Source organism: Phytophthora cinnamomi (genome assembly GCF_018691715.1).
Source record: "Phytophthora cinnamomi strain GKB4 chromosome Unknown Contig92, whole genome shotgun sequence".
Classification (NCBI taxonomy): Eukaryota; Oomycota; class Peronosporomycetes; order Peronosporales; family Peronosporaceae; genus Phytophthora; species Phytophthora cinnamomi.
In genome coordinates this window covers 479,837-500,359 of record NW_027151025.1, presented here as the reverse complement: position 1 = coordinate 500,359, position 20,523 = coordinate 479,837, and the positions used below count along the sequence as shown (strand labels likewise).

At 54.6% G+C, this 20,523-nt stretch overlaps 6 protein-coding genes across 6 annotated transcripts; 1 reads left to right on the top strand and 5 right to left on the bottom strand.

Moving 5' to 3' along the window:
* Positions 1–5,612: 5,612 nt before the first annotated feature.
* On the bottom strand, positions 5,613–6,845 carry IUM83_02794 (elicitin-like protein SOL13A; the record flags this gene model as incomplete). The annotated part of the gene is made up of 1 exon (XM_067926744.1): positions 5,613–6,845. One exon carries the CDS (start codon positions 6,843–6,845, stop codon positions 5,613–5,615), a length of 1,233 nt encoding a protein of 410 aa, XP_067784355.1.
* A 2,385-nt stretch (positions 6,846–9,230) lies between these two features.
* IUM83_02793 (GP-anchored serine-rich Elicitin INL13) lies at positions 9,231–10,298 on the bottom strand (the record flags this gene model as incomplete). The annotated part of the gene is made up of 1 exon (XM_067926743.1): positions 9,231–10,298. One exon carries the CDS (start codon positions 10,296–10,298, stop codon positions 9,231–9,233), a length of 1,068 nt encoding a protein of 355 aa, XP_067784176.1.
* A 667-nt stretch (positions 10,299–10,965) lies between these two features.
* IUM83_02792 (elicitin) lies at positions 10,966–11,427 on the bottom strand (the record flags this gene model as incomplete). The annotated part of the gene is made up of 1 exon (XM_067926742.1): positions 10,966–11,427. One exon carries the CDS (start codon positions 11,425–11,427, stop codon positions 10,966–10,968), a length of 462 nt encoding a protein of 153 aa, XP_067784209.1.
* A 948-nt stretch (positions 11,428–12,375) lies between these two features.
* On the bottom strand, positions 12,376–15,129 carry IUM83_02791 (fimbrin-like protein; the record flags this gene model as incomplete). The annotated part of the gene is made up of 2 exons (XM_067926741.1): positions 12,376–13,968; positions 14,371–15,129. The coding sequence occupies 2 exons, from the start codon at positions 15,127–15,129 to the stop codon at positions 12,376–12,378; spliced, it is 2,352 nt and encodes a 783-aa protein (XP_067784175.1).
* A 3,030-nt stretch (positions 15,130–18,159) lies between these two features.
* IUM83_02790 (uncharacterized protein) lies at positions 18,160–18,525 on the bottom strand (the record flags this gene model as incomplete). Its single annotated transcript, XM_067926740.1, has 1 exon — positions 18,160–18,525. The coding sequence occupies one exon, from the start codon at positions 18,523–18,525 to the stop codon at positions 18,160–18,162; it is 366 nt and encodes a 121-aa protein (XP_067784174.1).
* On the top strand, positions 18,236–19,699 carry IUM83_02789 (Tartrate-resistant acid phosphatase type 5; the record flags this gene model as incomplete). Its single annotated transcript, XM_067926739.1, has 1 exon — positions 18,236–19,699. The coding sequence occupies one exon, from the start codon at positions 18,236–18,238 to the stop codon at positions 19,697–19,699; it is 1,464 nt and encodes a 487-aa protein (XP_067784416.1).
* Positions 19,700–20,523: the final 824 nt, after the last annotated feature.

Sequence of the window (20,523 nt, the reverse complement as noted above, 5' to 3'; positions counted from 1 at the left end):
CCTCATGTTCCCGCTGTGACGTAGTACATGTAGTAGCAAGTGGGTAGCTCGTCTCCGACTTCCTGGAGCTTCGTCGCGCACGCCGTGCCGCAAGCTGGGTAGACCATGATCCTGTTGTACGAAATGGACGTGTCCCCCGCGCACTCGCCGGTAGTTGTGAGATTCAAAAAGAGACTCACCGTCTCGTTCCACTCCTCGGCCATACAGTTCACACTTGACGTCGTAATACTCGCCGACGACGAAGAACCGGAGGTTGACAGGGAGACTATGCCATCGATGCAGAGCAACTGCGCCAGCAGCGCGAGTACGAACACTGCGTTGACCAAGGAAGCCATGCCAGCTAGTGGATTGAGGAATGAACAGGTTTGTTAAGGTTTTGGATCGGACATGTTAGAGGAAGGAATAGCAGAGGAATATTACAGCGGAGGACAGTGTGAAGGTGCCGAAGGAAGAGGCCTTGGAGGAGGAAGGATGCCCGGAGGTGCTTGTTGTTAAAATGAACAGAATACTGTAGGTAACTCTCAACAATATATTACTCTTAACCTCTTATTCCTATGCCTACTACTCTAGGTCCGTGCTCGGTACCTGGAGGCAAAAGAGGAAGTGAGCTCGTCTTCGGACTGCGTCCTCGACAGCTCACTCCTCGGCCTCTTGTCGTCATCGCACTATGGATGGCAGGAAGCTCTCTGCACTATCCAGATCGCAGCTGGCGATCTGAACATTTTCCTCTCGTACTTGCTAATATAAACATTAACAACTTAACGAGGTTTTTCTTTCATTATTCAATTACTCGACTGGCAGACAGGCGTTGCCTGCTGCCATTCTACGAGCGGGGCGCGCGCTGCGCGCCTCCTCATTCAACACATGTGTATTAGCAGTCAAAAGACGGAGTGAGGACTGGTGGTCCCTGGCGGGGGAGATAATCCCCCTTATTCTGCAACTAAATAAGTGGTCTGCATTGTACGGGTCAGCTCTATAAGCGAGTCCCATGTTCTCCTGCAAAGCATCAGCACGTCGGAGATGCTCAACGTTAACAGCCTCCCACATCGAGGAACGTGCGTTGCTTGCTAGGTTGTAGCTTGCATAAGTTTAGGCGGTATTATTATGACCTTAGACTTAGCGTGGGCAATTTGTGCCTTTACCATTGGTGATCTTCTACCCCGTGTGGCTTATTTCGCCTGTAGGGTGATATGCCAAAAGTTGTTGTGCTTAATGTTTGGTCATTTAGTTTGAGCTATGGTGGGCTAATCAGGAAACTTTCTTGTGAAGGAGAAAACCTGTTCACCGATTATGTATGCTCTAAAGTGTTGTGCGTATTGCTCGTGATCGCAGATATTTGCTTTGCGACTGTACTTGGCTAGTCAGGAAAACCTTTCTTGTGAAGGAGAAACCTGTTCACCGATAGTTTGCATGTACTAGATTTTGTAGGTGTGCTTTGCATGTATTCACCTTTTTATTTGTATCTTTGCGGTTTTGAGTGGCTACTCCGGAAAACCCTTTTTTCTGGTTGGGATAAAACCTGTTCGCCGAGCGTACTTTACTCGAGCTTCTTGCTCGTGGATATTGAATGTTTTGCTCTTAGTTTTGTTTGTGTCTCCATTCGGAAGTCTCGGTAACTTATTTACGCCCGATTCTCTCCTTTTACATGAGTCGTTGAGAGGACGTAGCCATCTCAACAGGTAGGCTTATGAGCCTCCCAGTTTCCTCAATCTGGTCAAAGTATTACATTTTCAAGGCTTTGAGCCTCCAGTCGCTTTAGACTGACAATTGCAACATAATATTGTTGACAATGTGATTTTATTTTAAAGCTTGTAGATTTTTCCTTACAGCTCAGCAACATACAGTCGCTTAGAGTAAATTACTTTGCCATTTGTAGGAACATGTAGCTCTAGAAGCATGGACTGCGTCAACTTAATATATTCCGTAACAACACAACTGTCCGCTTTAAATGTGGATCACATCTTTGGGATGTATTTTATTTGTCTCTCCCTAGTGTCCTTATCGAGATGTTTCTCGTTTGTGAATAATTATGCTTATAGCATGCACTAGCGGAAGTATGTGTGCGACTGAATCCATTGAGAGAAGGTCTATTTAGAACCTGACATTTTGTATATGTCTCACGTTTAGGAGTTTAATCCACCGGCAGAGCCTTTGTGGCATTCCTGGATCACCATAATGTGGCGACTCTCGACAGCTAGTTTTTGCTTTAATGCTTTGGCTGTTCATGGTTCATGCCTTACATGGCGTTGAGATCGGCGCATTTCGCTTTTGGTTTTTGTGTCGTGGGTATTACAATAGTGTAGACATAGGACAGAGGCTTTGTGTGCTTGTCGTTGAGAGCAATGACTATTTTCCCTTTATTGTGATGTACATCGAAGTATTTCATTTCATGTTATCTCTTTTTTTTTTCACTATCCGACATTGACAGAGGCTTTGTGTGCTTGTCGTGTATGTTATTGAAATCGTACGCTATGGACAGAGGCTGTGTGTTGCTTGTCGCTCATTGCAAGTAGGTAGATCTTAGTTTTAGTTCATGGACAGAGGCTTCATGATTTCGATTTTGTATTTGGTTTGCTTGTCGTTCATATTCATGTGATATGTTATTTCGACAGAGGCATTGTGTAGCATGTCATGTAGGCAATTCAATTTATTGACAGAGGCTTCGTGTATGTGAGCTTGTCGTTCATTTTCAGGTAGCAGCAGTATAGATGGACAGGGGCATTGAGTAGCATGACCACTACTATATTCGTGCTAAAGGCCTGTGACTGTGATATGTCGTGCGAGTCTCTCATGGGCGCATTTACATGGAAACTCTCTACGGTAGCTTTCGCATGAAAAAGAGGAAGCAGCGGTATTGTATCTCGCTTTGGAGCACTAGTACATAAGTACGAAAGGCTTGCCTACCTTATCAGGCGGTCTTACAGCTCATAGGGGCTCGGCCTGTGGCCGGTACAGCATGCAGCGCGTTTGGCGCGGAGTCCAGAGAATTTCTACTGGCTCTTATGCATAGCGTGGCAGACGTCCTGCTCAACGCAGCGCAGCAGCACGGTGGCTGGCGCAGTGGGCAATGTGGCCTCATAGCTCGGCAGTAGCCGGGTAGCACGGTATATGTGTGACTCGTGCGGCGCTGCAGCTCAGTGGCTGGCGCAAGGAGGGCAGCATGGCCAAGTAGGGCAGCATGCCTCATGGGGGCAGCATGGCCTCGTAAGGGCAGGATGGCCTCGTAGCGGAAATGGCTTGCCACGTGGCAGCCGTCGAGCAGACGTGGTCCGTCGGGCTTGCTTGACACGTGGCAGCTTCGCGCGGGTCCTCTTGTTAGCGTTGGGCTCATAACCTGTTAAGGTTTTGGATCGGACATGTTAGAGGAAGGAATAGCAGAGGAATATAACAGCGGAGGACAGCGTGAAGGTGCCGAAGCAAGAGGTCGTGGAGGAGGAAGGATGCCCGGAGGTGCTTGTGTATTAGCAGTCAAAAGACGGAGTGAGGACTGGTGGTCCCTGGCGGGGGAGATAATCCCCCTTATTCTGCAACTAAATAAGTGGTCTACATTGTACGGGTCAGCTCTATAAGCGAGTCCCATGTTCTCCTGCAAAGCATCAGCACGTTGGAGATGCTCAACTTTAACAAGGTTGTAGAATCGCTCTTTGTAATAGACGCCGCGCGAGATGCATCCATCGCATAGGTGATGTCCTTCCTGGCCATCTTCCGAGCAGCAAGATGGTTCGAACAGCGAGGCATCCACGTTGAAATGATAACCTGTTATGGGTTAGAATTTATTGCGGGACTAGGACAGAGTTGCGAGGCCTAGAGTTAGTGCTGCACTGAGCCAGGATATCTGTGCGCCGAGGCGCTGGAGGTGTTGTATACGACTTCGCTGCCGCTGGTCGACGAGGCGGTGACGTCGTCCATAATGGCACTGCCCGACGCGGAGGGCAGCGTTGATGGAGTTGTTGGGATGGAAGCGGATCACTACAGGAGCAGGCGAGATCCACTGCTCGCATTGCGCGAGCGAGCTGTAGGCGTCCCATTTCTTGTAGCTGTCTTCGTAGCTTGCGAGGTACCAGCATAGTGTACTCCATTGACATGTTAGTCCGTATTACTAGACACTAACTAACATGTTAGTTCAAAACTATACATGTTAGCGCCTGTTAGTATTGTATAGTAAGAACAATTAGAGTAATGTATTGATTAAGTAGTCCGAGAAGCAGGGTTTTTACTTAGGCAGTGAGTCTCCACGTTGTGCTGCCGCGCCAACGTCCTCCTGGAACTCTGATGTAACTTGGCCATGCCCTTATGATTCAACTTCAACGTGAGCCATATTTGCATAATATGCAGATGTGCGAGACCGCGGCAAACAAAAGATGCTTAGCCATCATTTGGAGTTATCGAGATAATCGCGTATAATCAAAATTCGTACATAACCGGACATCGAAAATTTAAATGTTAAAAATACTCGCAGAAAGCGAAAAAAAACGCTAATTCGATTGCGTTTTACACGGGCTTTCCGACAATATACAATACGCTAAAATTGAAAAAATATTGAGGTCACACGCCCCAAATAAAGTCCCGGATTTCGAGGGTCAAGAAATGGAGATATTTTTTTGATCGATGTAGCTCCATGAGTTCTAAACATTTTAGAACGATCAATAGCTTAAAAGAAGCACAAGACACAGCGCTTTCGATTCATGCGGTTAAATCGTGATTCGTACTTAGGTTCGTAAACATTTTTTCGTTTGACGCGGTCTCATATGCAATGTCTCTCAATTCTTGATTAATTCTTTATAAGTTGAGACCATAAGATAACATAGTTGGTTCATTATATTAATATGTAATATATTAATAGGAGAACACTCCAACGATTCTAATAAAAATACCCAAGTCTGGGCTAAAATTCGTTGATACAATTGTAATTGGTACTTCAGCGACAATTTGGCTAACAGCTCACTGGCTAGCGTGTTACTAAAATGGCATCAAAGAAGGATATTATACGCTATTAGATCCAGCAAAGGAGAATACAAGCTCGCTTTCAAGCTTTCTAATCGTCGAGTCCACGCTTATCGCTCTAACTTCTACTGACATGTTAGCTCAAAATACTAGACACTAACTAACAGTTAGCTAACATGTATAGTAACTAACATGTTAGTGTTAGGGGGTACACTATACCAGCAGCAGTCCGATAGTTTTCGTTCTTGGCTGTGTTAGTGCCGTCATTCCCCGTTGGTGTGACGGGGCAGGGCAGGTAGGTAGTGTGTGTACACGTTGGTTTCAGGGAGAATGATCATAAGCCGTGACGTATTGTTGCTTTTTTAAGATGCAAGGTTGCGTTACGGTCGCGCGTGTGGATCGAGTGATGGTGGGGTTTACGACGATGAAGAGAAGGACCAGAGCGTGGCAGCGACATCAAAATACTCATGGCTCTATCTCAACACTTACTTCGCAGTGTGGCAGTTGTGTCATCCACGTGGATGCATCGCTCGCTTCATGGATTAAAATCGCTCAGGTTGCTGAGGAGATTCATTAAGAGCTTTGTTTGGTTTGAATGTGAACATATCGACACGAAGGCTGAGGCGACGTTGTTTTGCATCACGCACGGAAGGTGGGCTTGGTTGACCCTAGAAAGCTAGGATAGCTCCCATCAGAAGCGAGGCGATAGCCGTGCGGCGAAGCAAACCAGCAGAAACGAGTGGTGGCACCGCGCTCTGTCCAACTTGTCCGACGGTCGATGCGTCCAAAGTTGTATCGGCCGGGTCTCCTCCAGACACAAGAGGTTCGCTGTCGGACACACCCGATGGTGCGGACGAGGACGCGGACTCGATAGTGCTGTCAGGGTACAGCGTGACACTGATGTAGTAGTTGGAGGACTCCTCACAGTCGTCGAGCTCCTCGAGCACGTCCTGCTTTTTGTTCATGAACTCATAGTCGTAGTAGCAGTTGGGCAACGCCTCCGCTAAATCTTTGATCTTGTCGGCGCAGTCCGAGCTGCACGACGTGAAAATGTAGACGCTGTAGCCGTTGACCGTGGAGTCGTCGGCGCACTCGTCGCTCTCAGCAGTGGAAACGTAGAGATCCCACATGTCATTGACCTCCGTGGTCGTGCAGCCCGTGCTGGACGCCGTCGATGCTGGTGTCGGGGACGTTGTCGAGGTCGAGCCGCTCGAAGTCGACACCGGTGTGCTCGAATCCACTTTGCCCGTGGTATCATCAGTGCAGATACTGAGGTTGTCTGTGAGCTCTGTCTTCTGGTTTGCTCCGTCGTACAGACAGTCAGGCAGGTCAGACGCAAGTTGCGTGAGGACTGCCACGCAGTCGGTAGCCGAGCACGGGGTGTAGAACGTGACTAGGAGAGACGAGGACGTCGAGTACGGAGAGCACGCCGAGCTGGCCGCTGCTGCGTTGTAGAGATCTTCCGTGCTCTGGTACTCGTCCGCCGTGCAGTCCGTTGTGGACGACGAGGTTGGCGTTGGGGTCGTATTGGTCGTTGTAGTCGTGGACGTTGACGTGTCCGGCGCGTCCGTGACGGTCGTCGGAGGCCCCGCGTTTGCCGTGTCGCCTCCGTTGCAGGCAGTGAGTGCGTTCTGCAGCTCGATCTTGTTGCTAACCCCGCTATAGGTGCAACCGGGCAGGTTCTCGGCCACGCTCTCCATGTAGCTGACGCAGCTGGTGGCGGTGCACGGGGCGTCGATGTAGACCGGATTGATCTGCGTCACGTACGCTGAGCATGCCGAGCTGGCGGCGGCGGCGTCCCACAACGAGTCAGAGTAAGTGGCTTCGGAGTTGGTGCACTCGGCGGCGTTGGCGATCGCAACGAGCATCGCCAGGGACAGGAACGTGAGCAGGCCACGCATTGCTGAGGACTGAGGGTGAAGGCTTGAGAGGTGCGGGAGGAATTCAAAAGTGAGCGCGCGGGGTGGAAGCGTATGTCGGCGACGGCGCGAAGTGTATCCATTCGATGTTGAAGCTGCGGTGAAGGTAGGCTTTGCATTCGAACAGCAAGTCGCCGGCGTCGACTAGAAGTCGTACAAGTGAAGCTCTTCAACGAGCTTGATCATATCGCCTTGATGGGTTGAGCTCCCCGAACTTGATTCTGCTGCGTGCCGCTGCGGCAGTGCACAATGGTGGGAATGGACCGAGTCGATTCGGTTATAAGTGCGGGGGCATGAATTGCCTTTCGATGAATGGTATTCATCAGTGCAAGTCAGACACGACGCGACGATCGTGTTATTAGTTATTTTAGTTTCGGCTCAAACGTTAAAATGACTAATAAGGCTGTATTTTCAGTACATGTAGGGATGAATATACACGTCTTTCCGACAGAGAGTTATGCAGGATTGTGATAAAGGCAATTTAAAACCAAAATTAACCAATCCAGTCATCGTATTGTTTCATTTTAGCGAATAGGAAGACGTAGGGTTAGGGTTACGCTTCCGACAGATTCTGACACATATTTGTGGGAACCAAACCCAAAATATGAATGTGTCTATACAAACATCAAGTGTAAGACATATTTCTAAAATATTTCTATCGATTCAGACAATTAGGCATAGTCCTAGTATAGGAAAACTGTGTCAGCTACGTGTTTAGATGGTACATGTAACCCGTGCAAGTGTCGAGTAACCCGTACAAGACGTCAGTATAGTAGCGTTAGGTAACCCGTACAAGTGTCAGGTAACGCGTACAAATGTCGAGTAACCCGTACAAGTGTCAGGTAACGCGTACAAGTGTCGAGTAACCCGTACAAGTGTCGGGTAACCCGTACAAGTGTCGAGTAACCCGTGTCTGGTTGTGGTTATTTTAAAAGCAGGAATAAGTGGTTGTGTTCGTTCTGCCACGCATGAGGTCTGCGCCAGTCCTGTTCTCAGCTGCAGGAAGGTGTCTGGAGGCCACGACTGCCAGTTACCTTCTACTTCCTACACTTAGCTAAACGTACAGGGCCACTAGCGATTGAATTATCCTTACACTCACAGAAATCGTCGGGCCACTCGATATCACTCGAGTCTTCGCCAGGGGATTGTGATGGGGGCTAAACGACCGGGGCCTAAACGACCCTCTCTTGCTCTTTCAATCCGCCTGCGTCACGGACTGCTGATACCGGTGATCATACGGGGCTGCTTATACTCGTCTCACTAGATACTCGAGGGCCACACTCAGAACTTGCACGCCCGGAGGACTGCCTTCGCTTTTTGGTTGTATTAGCTCGAGCAGCTAGTGCCCGTCCCCTCAGCGTTATGTCCATCAGCTTGCGTGCTGCGTGTCCAATCTTAAAGTGAGCGCATCGTACACATGCAACCGAGCTCGGGTGTCTGCGCCGTCGACCCTTCCCGTCCGTTCAGAGCCGCTCATCGCTCCGCCGGCGTCGCCCGTTCGTCGCTTGTGGTATCCTGCCGTCTGGAAGTCTAGGTCGTCCACCCTGCAGCGCGCCCCGGCTAACTTGCGATCTTCGACGGTTGGGTTCTCGCCGCGACCGTGGCACACGAATCCGTCAGTGCCCAGCCACCTTTGGTTCGTCTTGATCCTCGTCACTGGTGTCATCCCCGCCGTCCTCTGCTGTACCCGTTGTCCATGTCTCCGCTGTCCTCCTCCACTGGCCTCGCCGTCCATGTCTCCGCTATCCTCGCCGTCGTTGCGGTCCATGCCTTCATCTGTCCTGCGCCGCCAGAAGAAGCAAGAGACGTTCTCCGACGAACAAAAGAGGACTTCGAGCTATGGAAGCTCCTCCAACTAACGCATCGAAATATTTGGGTGGTTGCTGGGCGACACTGCTGGGGTGGCTGTCCTAATTTACTGAACGTATCGTTTAATTTCCGATTTAGCCCTGTCTTTGTACCACCATTCCAACTGTCGGGATGTCGGAACGGTTGCGATATGGGTCGAGATTCGTCAGCAGCGACAGTGGGTTCAAAAGCGGGAAGCAGCCTTTGAACGAGGAGATGCATCCAGATGTCCGCCCGGCAACATTGCGTGGCGATATGGTAGAAGAATTCATCGCACGAAGGACATCCACGCGCTCGAGTTGCCGATAGGATATGCATTTTGCCACCACGGTGCTTGTAGGAGATGTATTTTACCCCCCACGGTGCTTGTATCTGGTTCCGCACAAAACTACAAACAGGTTTTCAACACACGATCAATTCGACACGTGCAAACTCCGTTGGTGCTCAAAAATACAAGTTCAGTGATAAAATGCAGACAACGCGCAAGGCGGCACGACTCTTGCACCTTCGGCAACGCTCTTAGCTCGAGTACGCTACAACAACCGCCGCAAAAAGCGTAGTCACTACCCACAGATAAAGTTTCCCCTCGTGCGCACGCGGTCCGGAGGCGCTGTTCCCAGCTTTAGAATTTGACGAGCCCAAGATGTTGTTGCCCTTGTTACCTCCTGACGGTGGGAGTCCCGTACCTGACGAGGTGTGCGACGAAGTCACGATGGAGGTTGATCCAGACGAAGACCCCAACGCGATCTTGGTGTCTCGGTAGATGGAAATGGTGACGTAGCCAGAAGTCCCATTGCACGCGCCAAGTTGGTCCAGGACGTCCTTCTTCTTGTCCATGTGCTCAAAGTCGAAGTAGCAGTCTGGGAGTTCGTCGGCCAAGTCTTTGATCTTGCCAGCGCAGGTCGAGTTGCACTGGGTCACAATATTGACGCTATACCCGTTGACGACCGCGTTTCCAGTGCATGCGTCGCTCTTAGCAGTAGAGACGTACAACTTCCACATGTCGGTCGACTCGGTCGTCGAGCAGCTCGAACTTGAGCCCTTCGAGCCCAACATAAGTGCTGACGACGACGCTGTTGAAGGCGAAAGCGTGTTCGTGCCTGCATGGCTCAAAGACGACGCCGTTGAAGGCGAAAGCGTGTTTGTGCCTGCTTGGCTCGAAGACGACGCCGTTGAAGGCAACAGCGTGTTTGTGCCTGCTTGGCTCGAAGACGATGCCGTTGAAGGCAGCAGCGTGTTTGTGTTTGCTTGACTCGAAGATGACGCGGTCGAAGAGAAGGTCAGCGTGCCCGCGTCCTTGGTGTCACCTCCGTTGCACGCTGTAAGTGCGTTCTCCACCTCAATCTTGTTGCTGATGCCGCTGAACGTGCAGTCGGGCAGGTCTTTGGCCACGCCTTCCACGACGGCGACGCAGTCCGTCGCGGTGCATGGCGCATTGACGTACACGGGGTTCGTCTGCGTCACGTACGGCGAGCAGGCCGAGGTGCTGGCGGCAGCGGCCCAGATAGAATCCGCGAGCGCGGTTTGAGCGTCGGTGCACTCGACGGCGTCGACGTTTGTGGGCATCAGCACCAGCGATACCAGCATCAGAGAGAATTGAGCCGCAATGTGCGCACGCATTTTTTGTTGGTGGTGAGCAGTGGAGACTCGGGTGGGGCGTGGAGTTTTTGGAAGTGATCGGGTCGAGCTGTCGGGTTCGAACAGCAATTCAGCGGGATGCATGGAGTTGACGTTGAAGTGGGTTGATCCTCTAGCGTTTTCCTTGGTTTCTTGGAAAACCGAGTCCGAAATGCTCGACCGATAAGCAGCGCTTGCCGGATGCTGAGAGCCCGAGTCGTCGCGGAAATCGATACCAGCTCAGCAGTCCGCTTGCTGGAATCTAATACAGGCAATGCAATGCCACCACCAGCTCCAGCTCGTGCAAGAGCTCGAGTCGCCAACAGCATTTTTCCACGGTCGGAGAAAGCGGCCGTATTGTCCTTCGGGTGAATCTAGGACTCACTAGGCGAGAGTGCCGCCCTTGGGTCGTGCAAGTGGCCAGCGGCCGAAACCTCGGAAGACACTCCGGCACCTAAAGTCCAGCGACGACATGAACGGACAAGCGTGTTGGGTCAAGTGGCGGTTGTCATTGAGAAACGCAGTCCGCTCTACAAGGCCAAGACCGCCAGAGGCAACTGCATGCTGCATATCACAAAAAATATTACTAGTATTCACACGGGCATGCAGTCCTAGGTAGGTAGTACAGTGTCCCGATCTACAGCAAGAAGTAGAGCGCGACCGCCACGTGCGCGACCAGCGCCGCCGCGGCCACCGAGCCCTGCGCGGCAGCCGACACGACGGAGCCGCTGCCCGTGGCGCTGCCCGAGGCCGACGCCGAGGCCGACTGGTCCAGCGCGGCCGTGACGTTGGCGCAGTACGCGACGATGGCCTGCAGGCCGCTCTTGCGGTCCACCTCGTCGTCGCCCGTGCAGTCCGGCAGCTGGTCCACGGCGTCGCGGAGCGTCGAGAGGCAGTCGCTGCTCATGCAGTAGTCCAGCGACGTCGCGTCCGTGTCGGCGATGAGGTCCGCGCACGCCGTGCTGTTGGCCAGGTCGGCGTACACGTTGTCCACGGTGGTCTGCTGGTCCGAGGTGCAGTTGGCGGCGCGGGCGACGGAGCCGTGCAGCGCCACGAGCGCCAGCAGAGCGAGGGCGAGGAAGCTGCGGGTCGAGGCCATGGTCGGAGTGGACAGCGCTGCAATGCGGGACTTTCGGGTGTGCCGGTCGCCACCACGCTGCACTGCGCTGCAGTCCTGTGGCCGGAAGGTTCGCCGAAGCCAGCGAGCGTCGCCTTTCAGTGTGTGACTCACGCGGTACCGCTGAAAAGCGTGGGACCGCGTGCGTGGCTGGAAGAGCGCAATTTTTCCCCCATCGAGAGAGACAAGCCAAGACCGAGTTGGCTTGTGGCTCCGTGGCGATGGTGCGTTGGCGCAAGGCGCTCCATAATGGAGTCCATTCGCATGGAGCACGGCCGTGCTGAATCAGCGCAGGCTGGAGAGCGGCAAGCACGCTTGCCGACATGGTGGCTCGTCTGGCGATAGGTATAAAATCTCGCGGGTTTCCGACTCGATCTTGTCCTGCGAGAACTGATAGATACGGTCTCACCACTTCAACTTACCGCAGACTTCTTGCAATGTTTAACTTTCGGACAAGGCCCTCATGGCATGAGTCATGCCGCTGTATTTGACGGACGGCCAGCGACAGCAAGTCAGAAGTCGACGCACCGAGTTGGAAATTGGTGGCGATGGTGAGCGTTTTCTGCCTTGTGTGTCAATCTGGACCAAGAGAGTGCAGTGCGTGAGGCGGTGAAGGCACCCTGCAAGCACAACACTCGTGCGACTCACGCTGGAACGGGCATTGCTTGCGTTACACCGGGGTGTGCTAACTGCTGGAGATCGTGGCTCCCGTTCGATTCAGTGGTCGACAACCTTCGTCACTACTTGTACAGCAACTGTAGAGGATTAAAAAACTTTTGCTTGTTTCTGGTTGTTAAATTTGTATGTCCTTCTCCGGTTTGGTCATCGGTGGACCAGTTACAGCTCAGCTGGTCGTATTGAGTGTTTGTTCTAGCAGCTTCCGTCGCTGCGTCTCCAGCATTCTCGACGCCGGGCCGCGGCTGTGGTAACCTATGCGCGCTGGTGGTCCACCAACATGAGGCTGGCCACGAAGGTCATCATCATCTTGGGCTTCACTTCCACGATGTCCTCGTACGTCAGGAAGACGGTGGCGCCGATCTTCTGCGCACAACTGATCGCGTACTTGGCATTGCTGGCCTTCGCGTCGTCCGTCTTATCCTGCAAAACCATGTCCCAGTTAACAGCACGGGGCTCCACAGCGTGCACCAGGTCCAGCAGATAAAGTCCGTCGGACAAGCTCGGGTCTCGGAACGCCACAATGTTGCCCTTTGCCCGACCTGCCAGGCGGACCTTCTCGTTCGCCCAGCCGATGATATCCTTGTCGGTGATTTCACCACGACCCGCGGCCAGTTCACTCAAGATCCTGAGCTGCTGGTAGCGCATACTCTGCCATACGATCGACAGGATCATCTTCTTGGCACCTTCGAAAATGTCAGCACCACCGACGTTAACCAGCGAAAACTTGAGCTGCTTGCCCAACACGACGCAGTAGTTGCAGTTCTCGACCTGCTTGAACTTGTTGGGAGCCACCATGTTGACCTTGTTCCAGGCCACGATGCCCTTCTGGATCTTGTCCAGCACCTTGAGCAGTTTCATGCCGTCGCTCAGGTCCGAGTACAAGTGATTGATGTACACGTCGTCGATAGCCAACGAGTTGATCCACATGCGGAACACGCGCTCTTCGCGCGTGTCACCGACGTCATCGTACAGAATTTCCTCAAGCTGCTTGATTTCCTCTTCAACGACATCCAACGCCGGGCACGTATTGAAGAGCTGGGCCACGAACGACATGTTCAGCTTCGGGTTACCGCTGGTAATATCGCGGGGCTTGATGAACGTCTCAACTTCCAGACGACGAGCATTCTGGATGACGTGAGCTGCGCGCTCCTCGGGGACAGTCTCGTTGCACAAGTCGCAGTGCTGGGGAGCGATGTGGTGCAGCAGCACGCTGTACGCAGTGGCATCCTGGACATCGGTGCTGAAGTTCGTGACCTTCTTCGGGTGACCCGCTGCCTTCAAGTGATAGTTCATCCATCGCAGCAAGATCTGGTCGGGCGGGAGCTTCATGAATTCTTCCAGCGTCTCACCATCCAGCAGAAGTCGCATCAGCTCGGGGTGGTTCTTCAAGTTAATAGTCGACGTCAGCTGGATCTTGATAATTTGCCAGACTAAACCAAGCACGAGGATAGGCTTGCCTTCGATCAAATCGTCGGGGCCAATGTTCACCACGCTGCAACCGATGCTCTTGGCGGCGTTAATGCACAGATTCTGGTTCTCCGTTTTCTGGTACACGTTCAGCTCCTTGGCTCGCTTCACGAAGTTAAGAGCGCGTTCATCGATCGTCTCGGGCACGGCTGCATTGATCAGCTTACAGAGCAGCACACCATCGCACACCGCCCTGAAGAGACCAGCGTCCATACCAATCGGCATCAATCCCGCGACGTCCTTGTCCGCATGCAGGGTGTTGTTGATGTGCTCCGTAAAAGCGGCAGTTTCTTCCTCCGAGTACGAGTGCAAGCCGCCAGCAGTGCCCTTCACCTCGTGAATCGTTGAGTTATACTGCGCCGCTGCACTAGCTCGTCGCTGCAGAACGCTCAAAGTGTGCGCATCCACGTTGGCACTTGAGTACTGTTCCGCCGCTGGCGACGGCGGTCCAACCGTCTTCACAGGAGAACGCGGGGGAGTGCGCACCACCGGAGCCGGGGGTGGCGTCGCCGGTGGCCACTGAGCGCGCTTCGGTGCTTCCGCGGCAGGCGCAGCAGGGGCAGAAGACGCAGCAGGCGGCCACTGCGACTTCGCTGCTCCGTTTCCTGCAGGCGGCCACTGTGAGGGCTTGGCGGATACCGGGCTCTTCGGAGCCGGTTCAGCCGCAGGAGATGTCGGTGGCCATTGGGGCTTCGCGGCGCTCGGTGAAGCCACCGCAGGCGGCCACTGCTGCTTCGTGGGGCTCTTGTCGCCGCCGGCAGGGGGCCACTTGGCAGCAACCGCGGGCGGAGCTGGAGCAGCAGCAGGTGCAGCCGGCGTGGAAGACGCAGCCGGAGGCCACTGGGGCTTTGCCGTCGTGGATTCGCTCGAGCCGGCGGGCGGCCACTGCGGCTTGGCGTGCGTAGCAACCGGGGCCGGAGCTGGAGCCTGCGGCGCCGACGAGGGCGTGTGTCCCCACGACGCCGCCTGGTTGGCAGTCGGCGGCCATTGCGGCTTGCTCGCAGCGGGCGCCGGGGCCGCCGTGGGCGCGGTCGGCGTGCCTGCAGGCGGCCACTGGGCCTTCTGCGCGAAGGCGGGGGCCTGCTGCGCCGGCTCGGGCGACTGCGTCTGCCAGCTGGCCGTCTTCTGGCCGGGGAAGAAGGGCGTGGGCGTGGGCTGCGCCTCGGGCGGCGCGGGAGCCGCCACAGGCGCCGCGACGGGCGTCGAGGCAGAGATCTCGACGGGCGCGGGCGCCACGGACGCGTGGCCCATGAGCAGCGCCGGGTCCAGCGCGATGGCGCCGTTGCGGAAGTCGTGCAGCAGCTCCAGGAACTCCTGGAACGTGATCTGCTCGGGCCGCGCCAGCCTGGTCTGCTGCAGCATGACGGTGGCCTGGTTGGGCGTCACGTTCTCGCCCAGCTTGAGCAGCACCGTGTGCAGCTCGCCCACGGGCACGGCCGCCGCGTAGTCGCGGTCGTGCTCCTTGAACACGCGCTTGAGCTCGTGGATCTCCTTGGGCGAGAACTTCTGCAGGAACACGGACGACACCTGGTAGCTCATGGCTGCGCTTGGACGGGGGTTGCGGGGCGGCCAGGGGGCGTTCAGGCGCGCGCGTCACGTGCGCAGAGAGAGCGGAGAGAGGGGAAGGAGCCCGGGACGGGAGGTGGGGGCGGCGTGCAGCGAGGGCAGCGAGAACGCTCGCGTCTTGCGGCGGGGGGATCCGGTCTTGGTGCTTCCGCCGCCTGTGTGACAGTGATGCTGCAGCTTCAAGGGGGACCATCGGGTCCCTCTAGAAGGTGATGGGGGAAGGGGACAGCGGATTAGAAGGGGATTACGCAGCGCCTTGCTGCAACGTACGCGCAACTGCGGATGGTGTTGAAGTGGTGTCGCGCAACGTAAGCGCAACCAGCTGCGCTACGCTGATGATGCCGCGAGCAACGCCACGATGGATTATCGGTCGCTGGAGCTACTGGAGCTACACGCACATCGCTGTCTGTTGAAGCTAGCTGCCTTTTGCGTGGGTGAGAGCGGATACTACCTCGCAACCAAAGCCGAGGGTGCGGCCATGAAGCGCCTGGGACTGATGCGCGAGCTCACCGAAAGAAAAGTGTCGATGTCGCCGATTGAAGAACGGAATCCGGCTTTGCGCTTTGCTCTCGGGATAAATCCATCAGCCCCCAGCTCCTGATGGGGACCCGATATTGGTCAGGTCGGTTGAGCTTGGTGGGCTGAAGAACGTCGCAGGTATCTACTGCTGGGACCGTTTGTCGCTGCTCTCGGGTGTCGCTGCTGTGGGTTGCTACGGAGGAGGGATTGATATATTGTGAAGCACGAGCTTAGACGAGTGAGTTGATGACCCCAGTGCGGACCTGACAATGCGTCAAAGATAAAGATTTCGGTGAATATCCAAGCGTTCTTCATAGGACGATCCACGGTCTGGACCAGTACACTCGTCTACAGCTGTGCCACCGCTATGAACAGTGTTCGTGTCTTGCGGCAGCGTTCGTGGTACCAAGAAGCTGCTTTGAGCAGTGTGCCATTTTATCTCGCGCCACACAAACCACACAGCAGGACGACGCCAGTGAAGATAACATTGCACTGCACCAGAGCATGGAGTTGTGCTCACCCGGTTCGAGCCGCCAGCATGGATAGCTCACTTTTGGAATTGCGGATCAGGCAGCAACCACAGCAAGGCACCAGGGAAGCAAAAGACTGAGCGCAGGTGACACGAAGCATATTGCGATGGCGATACCAAGGAAGGCGCTGGTGATCATTGGCGTGGTCGTCGTTCTATCCGTCATCGGTGCGATCATCGGCGTCGTAGTGACCAAGGGCTCGTCGTCGAGCTCAGCTAGCACGAGTGACGGCACGTCTGGATCTGGTAACACCATCAGTAGTACGTCCACTGGAAGCTACAGCGGGAATGGAAAGGTGTCAACATCGAAAAGGTCGACGGGAAGCGGATCATCCACTATAACGTCGGACCCAACAAGCGCAAAATACTCTCTGGCTGCCTTTGCAATTGGCGATTGGGGCACCACCACCACCCAAAGCTCGTGCTGCTCGCGCTCAGCCACCTTCAACAACTACGATATCAATGCCGAGGATGTTGTCTCGAATGTGATGAACCAGCAAGCAGGCAAAGCTGAGGTCGCTCCCAAAATTGTGATCGGCCACGGCGACAATTTCTACTGGAATGGCATTAACAGCGCAGATGGTCGCGACTCGCGTTTCACCACGACATTCGAGAGCAAGTACAACGGCGACAACATCAAAACTATTCCGTGGGTGAACGTCCTCGGTAACCACGACTACGGTGGTGCCGACTACATCTGCAACAGCGATGATAGCCCGGCCAAGTGCTCGTCCACAGATGAACTGATGACCGCTTTGAAGAACAAGTACTCGTGGCAGGCGACGTACACCAGCCCCAACGACAACCGCTGGGTGCTAGAGGATCACTTTTACGTGCACACCATCGAGGACGCGGACTCCGGAGTGAGCATTGACATCTTCAACATCGATTCGAACGACGCGGATTCCCACGGTGCCCTAGAAATTTGCTGTCAATGTTACGGCTATGCCGAAGGCAGCAATTCCAAGTGCGACAACGTCGCGCCTGGTGACGAGCTCTGTTGCGGGGGCGACTCGAGCATGTATGATAAATGCTTTGCGCAATTCACAGCTTGGAGTGATGACTCTCGCAAGCAGCTGGAGGCGAACATCGCGAACTCCACCGCGACCTGGAAGGTGGTCAACAGTCACTACAGCCCGTACGCACACTACGACCAAGCAGGAATGGAGAATTGGTTTAAGATCATCAAGGACACGGGCGTTCATCTTTGGCTGAATGGCCACACCCACGGTGAAAGTCACGATTACTCCTCATCGGTCGGCGTTCACTTCGTGGACAATGGAGCTGGCGGTGGCATCCAGAAGGAGTCTGCGGCCGGCATCCCGACATACGCGAAGGACTTGGTGCAGAACCTTTGGACATACAACGGCCAGGAGTATGGCTTCTTCTCGCTCACAGCATCCAAGGACTGGCTCAAGCTGCAGTACCACACGGCCGACGACAAGTGGTCGTACGCCAAGAGCTTTAACTCGACCACGATCGGGGGCGTGGCGACCAAGCACTGCTGGTACGTGCCAAACGACGGCTCCGAGGGCAAGGAGTGCTCTGCCTCGGCGACCTCCTCGTCCTCGTAGATTTTTTTCAGCAGCGTTTCAAATCACCTGGACGCCACCGCCTGTCAAGGATTTGTGACTCTTTGTGATCCCCGAAACCCGAAGTCCCTGCAAAAGCCTCCAATACACGCTATTCGCCTACTACATGCCCCAAGAGCACTACAAACTTCTCGAGTCGAGGCTCGACGCCACTCCATACATACCAACTTGTTATTTGTCTTGGTAAGTTACCAATGGTAACTTGCCTAGGGAGCGTAGAGGCATTCATTGCGCTGTTCGTGCGTGCCGTGGTATAATATCACTCCTTGACCAATCAGCGGCGACTCGACTGAGACAGGCGGCCCAAGAACTTGCACTGCAACTGACCTGTTCGCGCTGACTAGCTCCCCAGCGAGTATAACACTAGTGCAGCTCACTCGCGAATTCCCAGCGCGGACAGCAGACCTTCGCCGTCGTACAGAGCAGCAGAGCATAGAGCATGGCGATCCCTCGGAAGGGCCTGGTCGCCATCGGCGTGATCGTGGTGCTGGCCATCGTCGGCGTGATCGTCGGCGTCGTGGTCAGCAAGGGCTCGACCAGCTCGTCCAGCACCGGCGACGGCACCTCCGGCACGACCTCGAGCGGCGCTGCTGCCGCGACGAGCAGCTCGGGCGGCACCACCAAGTCGTCGTCCTCCACCAAGAAGACCAGCACGGGCTCGAGCAGCTCGGCGACCACCATCACGTCGGACCCGACCAGCGTCAAGTACTCGCTCGCCGCCTTCGCCATCGGCGACTGGGGCACGACCACCACGAAGGGCTCGTGCTGCAAGCGCTCGTCCACGTACAACGACTACGACGTCAACGCCGAGGACATTGTGGCCAGCGTCATGAACCAGCAAGCCGCGGCCGCTGAGGTGGCACCCAAGTGCGTCATCGGCCACGGCGACAACTTCTACTGGAACGGCATCGACAGTGCCAACGGACGTGACTCGCGCTTCACGACCACGTTCGAGGGGAAATTCGACGGTGACAACATCAAGACGCTGCCCTGGGTGAACGTGCTGGGCAACCACGACTACGGCGGTGCCGACTACATTTGCTCGGACGGCGACAGTGCCGGCAAGTGTTCGTCCGCGGACGATCTTTTGACGTCTCTGAAGAACAAGTTCTCGTGGCAGTCGACCTACACGAGTCCCAACGACAACCGATGGGTCCTGGAGGATCACTTTTACGTGTACTCGATCCAAGACGAAGCCTCGGGCGTGAGCATTGACATTTTCAACGTTGATTCGGGCGACGCCGACTCCCACGGAGCCACTGAAACGTGCTGTCAGTGCTATGGCTATGCCGGTGATAATGACAAGAAGTGTGCCAACGTTGCGCGCGGCGACGACGCGTGCTGTGGAGGAGATGGAGATATGTACGATAAATGTATGGCCCAGTTCACGGCGTGGAGTGATGACTCCCGCAAGCAGCTGGAAGCGAACATCGCCAATTCGACCGCGACCTGGAAGGTGGTCAACAGCCACTACTCGCCCTACGCTCACTACGCCGAGACCGGGATGGACAAGTGGTTTAACATCATCAACGGCACGGGAATTCACCTCTGGCTGAATGGTCACACGCACGGCGAGAACCACGACTACTCCTCGTCTCTCGGAGTGCACTTCGTCGACAACGGTGCTGGTGGCGGTATCCAGAAGGAATCTGCTAGTGGTATTCCGACCTATGCGAAGGACTTGGTGCAGAACCTGTGGGTGTACGATGGCCAGGAGTATGGTTTCTTCTCGCTGACGGCCTCGAAGGACTGGCTGAAGCTGCAGTACCACACGACCGATGACAAGTGGTCGTACGCCGAGAGCTTCAACTCGACCACGATCGGTGGTGTGGCCACGAAGCACTGCTGGTACATCCCCAATGACGGCACGGAAGGCAAGGACTGCACATCGACTTCGTCGTAGATATTTGAACATTTAGTTAGTAGGAACTGCCTGAATTCGTGCTATGCCTTGTGTGTCGGTTTTGATAGCTATCAGTTGCAGTACAACGCTAAACGAAATGCATTCATTCCTTTTTGATGTAAGCGGTAAGGAGGATTAAAAATTACTACTAGTACATGTAGTAGGCTTTCAGTAGGTGTTGCTGGAAGGCTTGGCCCGTGCAGGTGTCAGTCTGTTCCGACGTTCGGTGCGTCCACGATGAGAGCGTGCGACGAGTGAAATACAAAAAACGTCAGAGGCGGGTTGCGTACAGGCAACATGAGTTATCAAACGAAAGTCTCGGTTGTGTCGTTGACCACAGTGTAGACTCTCTCTCTCGTCTACGGCATGAGTCGTCACTTCGTGCCCAAACTCGATTTTCCTGCATTCTTATCCTACGCCAGGGGCCCGCACTCGTATAGGTAACAAAAGCCCTCTCCACCGCAACCAAGCGCTTGCTTCGCGCGTAACGTAACAATGGTCGCGCAGATCAAACTCCCTGTCACCTCAACGGCCTGAGCACCCAAAAGCATACATCCGCGCGAGCTGCGATGGGTTCTGGGATACAATGCGCGTCCTCGCCATAGGCAGCGGCACCAATGGTCATGCACTTGCGTACACCGTGCTGGGATCGGCGCGGCACAGCGCGTAAGCATCCAGTCAGCGCGATGACTCCTAGCATATCCTTTTCGCGGTTTCCGATTGGTCATGTCAGTGCTCATTGAGACGGTGCGCAGCCACGAAAATGCGGGTCCAGACCAGCTTCACCACTCGCGAATTGGCAGCGCAGCAGGAAGACACTCAGT